At 41.2% G+C, this 6,846-nt stretch overlaps 1 protein-coding gene across 1 annotated transcript in view; it reads right to left on the bottom strand.

Moving 5' to 3' along the window:
* ANKFN1 (ankyrin repeat and fibronectin type III domain containing 1) overlaps positions 1-6,846 on the bottom strand; it is a 270,947-nt gene that overhangs the window by 207,346 nt on the left and 56,755 nt on the right. The window contains exon 2 of the mRNA XM_003795557.1: positions 3,782-3,822. Within this exon, the coding sequence (XP_003795605.1) occupies positions 3,782-3,822 (41 nt within the window). The remainder of the gene's footprint in view (positions 1-3,781; positions 3,823-6,846) is intronic.

Genomic DNA, 6,846 nt, shown 5'->3' with positions numbered 1-6,846 from the left:
AAAAAAAAAAAAAAAAAAAAAAAAGAAAGAAAAAGAAACAGACCTTGGCCAGGACAAGAAAAGCCCAGATAAAATCTTAGCCCCACCATGCAATTTTAAAGAGTTGTTTCTTGCTCTCTAACCAACCAGCTTCCACTGGTCTCTAGCGTTCTTTCTGACTTATTTCATTAACATTTCCTTCTTTTTCTGGATCAGTCAGAGCCCCAGGGAATCTCTCTCTTCCCCCCACCTCACCCCCACCAATGGGGCATTGAATGAGAGCCAGGGTGTTGTCTGCGTAAAGAGAAATTGCAAAACCACAAATTGCAGAAAATGGTTACTGCCAAAAATCGAAAGGAACACACAATATCACCATGCCTCTTAAAAAGCAATTGCGCATTTTACGGGCCTCTGGGTAATTCAGGTTTGTTTGGTAACTTTCTCACCCATACCACCCAGAAGACAATTCTCTTCCACCAGAGGCAATGGTCCTAAAAAATATATGTAGCTGAAAAGAAACATAAAAATGTGGGTACAAGTCTTTCCATTGGGGCACTGCTTTGGCCCAATATGGTTCTATTTTCTTCTGTTGTATAGTATTAAGTTTAAGGGTGAAAAATTGCCACTAGAATCCCAGGGACCTCCACTAAAACAGGGAGAGTCTCTAGTAATCTATTAAAGGATTTGAAGATTGGCTCAATGCCCATAGCTCAGTGGTTAGGGCACTGGCCACATACACTGGGGCTGGCAGGTTCAAACCCAGCCCGGGCCTGCTAAACAACAACAATGACAACTACAACAAAAAATAGCCAGGGTTGTGGTGGGTGCCTGTAGTCCCAGCTACTTGGGAGGCTGAGGCAAGAGGATCGCTTGAACCCAAGAGTTTGAGGTTGCTGTGAGCTAAGATGCCATGGCACTCTATCGAGGATGACAAAGTGAGACTCTGTTTTTTAAAAAAGAAAAAAAAAAAGAATTTGAAGATACAAAACACTTTTAGATGGTTATTTTTTCCCAAAACGTTACCATATGGGATTATCACAACAACCGTGTGAAGAAGGTAGGGAAAAATGTCTTCCTTCCCCACCCCACCCACCACTGAAGATACTTCCAGACTGAGGAATTAAGTAACATTCTCCAAACCATAGCACTTCTGAGAGAGTACCCTGGGATTTGGCAATAAATAGCCTTCTGATTTGTAGTCCTGAGTCTCTCTCATGGCTCAGCCCTATTTCTCTATGGGGGAGCGCATGGTTCCCTGACTTAGCCAAGGCTGTCCTCCATCACTGAGGTTGGGATTGCGAGTGTCCCATACACCAATCCAGCACCTTGACTTGGAAAGCCTCCCACCCTTCACGATAGATCTAAGTCTTGTCTGAATGGAGAGCTGATTAGGTCGTTTTTCATTTGTACTGGTTGAATAATATAATACAGGCATCATTAGAACACAATGTCAACTGCAGAGAGGCTGATCCCGGGTGGCTGCCAAAAGGAGCCCAAGGCACAATTGCCCGGTTATTTTAATGTGTTTCCATGACTCCGTGGGTCAGACCAACCTTCCCCAGTTGCTCAGAGATGGCTTGGGGAGTCAGGCAGTCCCATTTTGTCTGGATGGTGTAAAAACCCCACTGCAAGTTAACTTTTTAGAAAACCTACTAACAAAATAGGTCACCAAGCACTTGATATAGCTTTGAGAAAAATATGCGAAATTATAGCACTCTCAAATGGAGCCCTCTAAGGTGAAATATCCAGCTTCCTTCCTCTTTTCCCCTAATCTGGAAGGAAAAAGGTGCTTTCAACTAAAATTCTAATAAAGATGCTAGGGAGGGGTGGTGCCTATGGTTCAAAGGAGTAGGGCGCTGGCCCCATATACCAGGGCTGGCGGGTTCAAACCCAGCCCTGGCCAAAAACTGCAAAAAAAAAAAAAAAAAAAAGATGTTAGAGAGTTATATATGGAGTTACATATACATGGGTGTTATTTCCATAAAATAATTTTTAATCCTTTCTTAAATTCCCCTTCATCTCATTTTTGCCATGAACCTATACCAACTATCTTTTAGTATGTACCATTAAACCATTGAAACTAGTGGTAAAAGGCAAGAGGCACTAGGGATATGATAAAGGGCTACCAAATAGCAATATGCAGGGAAAGAAATAGGTAATTTCTCCTGAACAGCATTCCACACTCAAAAGAAAGAACACGGTCCAAGTTAACGTTTGTACAAACAACATACTCATGATAGCACGTGAATAGACTGCTTTCTAAGACGGCTTATAAAATCTAACAAGACTTCATTGGCGAGAGCTGCTTCAAATATGCATACCATGCAGGTGTCTTGATAACGCGATAAAGACCCAAACAACACAACACAGAGATTAACATCTTAAAATGTTCCAGTGGATGTGTAATACCTTGACATGAATTTGAGGGTGAATATCTCTGATGCTGAGGTTTGACTATTTGGTCTACAGCAGTGGGATCAATGTATTCTAGAGAGCAAACAAAAAATATCCAGGGGAAATCAGTGACAACTAAGTTTCTCCTGCTGTTTAGCTGAGCACATAATTTCCTCGGTGACTAACTGATTCAAAAGACAGTGTACTAGAACTTGTGTGATATGTATAGTTCAAGCAGGACTTCTGGATTCTGGTTAAGTATAAGAATGCATAATGAAAATCTTCTGTGATTGCTTAGGGGTATCCTCTCTGGAAATTCTATGTGATTCAAGAGCTGAGAGTTGATGTACTTTCCCTGGTTCACCTGGCTCGGCCATCTACCAAGTAGCTCTGGGTTTCTTGTTTAGTAGGACAAAAAACTTACCATGTTTTGAGTTACTTTTGAACAGGTAGGATTTTCTATGGAATGTTAATCTATCGACTGTTTCTGGCATTTGGGGCATTATCAAATTATTCCAGAGACAGATAGAATTTAATTTTTTTTAGGTTGAAATTATTCTCACCATTATTTTATTAAAAACAAACAAAAAAATCATATCCTAGGGTGGTGCCTGTGGCTCAAAGGAGTAGGGCACTGGCCCCATATGCTGGAAGTGGCGGGTTCAAACCCAGCCCTGGCCAAAAACTGCAAACAACAACAACAACAACAACAACAACAACAACAAAACCCCCCCAAATCATATCCTAATTCCCAAGGCAAAACTCCAAAATACTCAGAACTCCCTGTTCTACTGTCATTTTATTTTGGTCTTTCAAAATAGAAGGAGTTTATAATTTGGGTAAGGATACTGTGAATACCAAGAGTAAAGAAACCTATATCAAGGTTTCTCTTGAACCAGGAGATTGGTTCTAGAAAGAACACTGATTTACTGTGTGGCCGTAACACAGTACACGCGGGAAGGAATTATTAAGGTAACTACCCCTTGGTTAAATAAGAAATGGCCTGTGACTAGACGGTGAGGAATGAAGAGTAGTAACTTAGCCATTTGAGAGAACCTGAATATTCAAATGTTTGATGTCACACGATCAGAAGGTTTAAAAGAATATTGCCTACATTTTTCAGTCCCCACTTTACTGCCTACATTTTTAATTTTCACTTTGATCTAGCTTTTTAGATGCAACATCGTCATAGCCACAATCAGTTTCAATCTGCTTCCAGAATGATTTCTAAAAGGCGCGGTGATGTCATACCAATCCATAGTGTGAAATGTCAGAGCCACACTGTGGCAGCCTTTGTTGAGCCAGACTTTAAAAACCCAGCACTGCGAGATGGGAGCCTTAGAGATTAGGGGGTTGTCGGAATTACAGCTGACAAGTAGACACCACTTCAAGGAGGCAATATACTTACATTTTGCTGCAAGTGAAGTGCCTGTCTTTAAAGAGGAGCCTCTGAAACAAAGAGAGGAAAAAAAGTATGTAAAAAAAATTGTACAGTGATCAATTCAAAATGAAAAAAGACATTGAACTGCTTTTGAAGATACAGCAAAAAAAAAAAAAAAAAAGACGTCTAAAGAGGAAAATATACTTATTGGGAGACTTTTCTGGGGGATATTGGGAGCTGTAGCCCACAAGGAGAACATTTAAGTTAATTGCCCCATCTCACTGCACGCTCAGCTCCTTACCCCTGAATATCCTAGAATTTCAAGTCTATCTGATGCTTACTTTGTCTCTTGAGTCTAATCTTAGAGGAAACATGATAGTCTGGTTGCCTAGTTCAATGGCTTAGATGCACACCATTCGTTTGTTTTTGGTTATCCCTTGTTCTTGAAGGCCCCATTCTGACACATTGTTCCATTAAATGAAACTCCTCCTAAAAATTGTGATTTTTCTCCATTCCTGCTTATTAAGATAAATGGAGAGTTTTCTTTTCCAAGAAATAAAAAGCTTTTGTGGGGTATGCGAGGAGGGGCACTGGAACCAATGCCAGTGTTCTCTTTATTCAAGACCAGTGAAGGGGGAGGAATGAATAGAACTCTGCCTGTGCTGGGAAAGAATCTGCCAATGGTGCAGGCAAACTTTTCAGCATGGCAGCCCACCAGACTGTTTAGCTTGCTTCCAAAGCCATATTTTATTGGATCTATTGCTCAAAGGGGTACTTTTCAGGGTAGCAGTTTTAACAGGGGATGGCAGGAAAGTCCCCACGATCCCTATAAATGATTTGCCTCCTGAGATTCATGTGGTTTCAGGTCATCTCTAAAACTGAGCAGGCAGGTCATGTGTCCTCAGACCCACAGAAAGACCTTGCCCTGTCACCCACGTTGATCTGCACAAGTCAGGTGAGTGGATTCAGTGAGCAAGATTTTTCCAAGCTCTGCCATTTTTTAAATAATAGTGTGATTGCACAAGTTGGTTCAATGGTCTGAGATGGATAGAAAAAAGTAATATGGACTATTTCAAAGAATGGTTGTAATGGTTAAATAAGATAATATATGCAAAATAATAGTGTGAAGTGGTCCCCAACAAATACTACTTGATGCTTTTACTGTAATTGTTATTACTATCAGAAGGCAAAGTTGGAAAACCAAGTTAAGAACATTATGATAAATCCCCAAAATGGAGCTAGGAAAGTAGCTATGGGGAGGGTCTTGTACAGGTAGGATATTTCCATTCTTGGCAGCCAAAGCTGTATCACTTTCCCAAATGTCTCTCCTGAATTGCCTTTCTCCAATCCTCCTTTTTCCAATGGCTGAATATAATCCAATTGCCATCCACACTGGGGAATCCTTAATTGTTTTAGCAGGGCACAGAATTCCTCATCTACTATTCACGAAGGTGGTTGGGAGTGAGGTTCATAGATCCACAGACTGTTAAATTATTAAATTACCGAGCCCACATAGAGTTGGGATAGGCCAGGCATGGTGGCTCACGCCTGTAATCCTAGCACACTGGGAAGCCAAGGTGGGAGGATTCCTTGAGTGGTGGAGTTTGAGATCAGCCTGAGACCCTGTCTCTACTAAAAATAGAAAAAATTAGTCAGGCATTGTGGTGGGTGCCTGTAGTCCCAGTTACTCAGGAAGCTGAGGCAAGAGGATAGCTTGAGCCCAGGAATTATGACACTCTTGCCTGCGGTGACAAAAAAAGAATAAAGATAAATTCTCTTTCTACAGGTAGGTGTTTCATATATTTTTATTGGACTGAATTTCTTAGTTTGATCGTCTGGTGTGATTCAAAAGACCTCACAGGTGTCTCTAACAGGGGGAAGTTAGGAACATGGCTTTGATCATAGCCTGACTTATATCCCCCCACCTCTCATCCCTTCAAACAAAAGAGAGTACTGAAAAGTCTTCCGAAATTGCATACCCTTCAAGTCCTTTGAGGAACTTGTTGCTAGGAAACAAGTTTAGAACGTTCTCGCCTACTGAGAAAAGTTTTGACTGCTGCTACGGATAACAGGGTCTTCTTTAGCCACAAAAATATTAGCAAGGAAAATTGTCTATTACCAAAAAGATTCATTGGATAAGAGTTCCTCGTTTGGGCGACAGTTTCACCGCAATACCATTGATTACTTTGAGAACTATTCAAAGGTGTTCTTGAGACTGTATTATGGAGCTATTTTATGCAATGTTCTGGTCATTTTTCTTGGGATATAAAAGAAATCAAGTAGTTAAGAGAACTGTGGCTGTGTGGTTTCACAGATCACGGAGCTACATAAAAACTCACCTTTGCTTTCTTAAAGCTTATTTCCACAATAGAAAAAGAAATTCTTTGCTTCTTAAGGGAATAGAGAGGCTTTAAGAATCAACAAACTCATTTGCTGAATGCTAAGTGAGCACCTACTATGTGCGGGGCATGGTGCTAGGTGCTAACAATACAGCCCCTGTGCTCCTGATCCCAGTATATCTGGTTGGAGAGAATAAGACAGTTTGGAAAGATTATATCACAATATCATGCAAAATCACAGTGGTGGTCGGGGAGAGACAAGTTGGAATTTGATCCATCCAGAATAGAGAGGTCAAAGAACTCTAATTTGGGGAGGCATTGGAGTAATAGCTGACCAAAGATTCACATTTAAAATAATAACAGCTAATAGTGCCAAGTGCTTAATGCACCAGGACTGTCCTGATGTACCTATTAGTTTATTTCTCACAAAAGCCCCAGGGAGGTATTATTCTTTCCCCAGAGGAGGACTGAAGAAGGCAGCTGGGGGGTGTGAGAAGACCGAGCAAAGGGCCTGGGCTCTGGACAGGAGGAACTGGCTCCTTTGAGAGACTGAGAGACCAAAACCACCGTTTGCATGATTTGGCACATATTTTGGCAGAGTCCATTCATCCACCATACAAGAGTCTTTGAGAGATTGTGAACCAGGAGGAACTCGTTCCTTTGAGAGACTGAGAAACCAAAACCACCGTTTGCATGATTTGGCACATATTTTGGCAGAGTCCATTCATCCACCATACAAGAGTCTTTGAGAGA

The sequence above is a fragment of the Otolemur garnettii genome, unplaced genomic scaffold (assembly GCF_000181295.1).
Source record: "Otolemur garnettii isolate 467f Iridium unplaced genomic scaffold, OtoGar3 scaffold00094, whole genome shotgun sequence".
In the NCBI taxonomy this organism is placed as follows: Eukaryota; Metazoa; Chordata; class Mammalia; order Primates; family Galagidae; genus Otolemur; species Otolemur garnettii.
The sequence above is the reverse complement of the archived record's forward strand: the minus strand, read 5'-3'. Positions and strand labels throughout refer to the sequence as shown.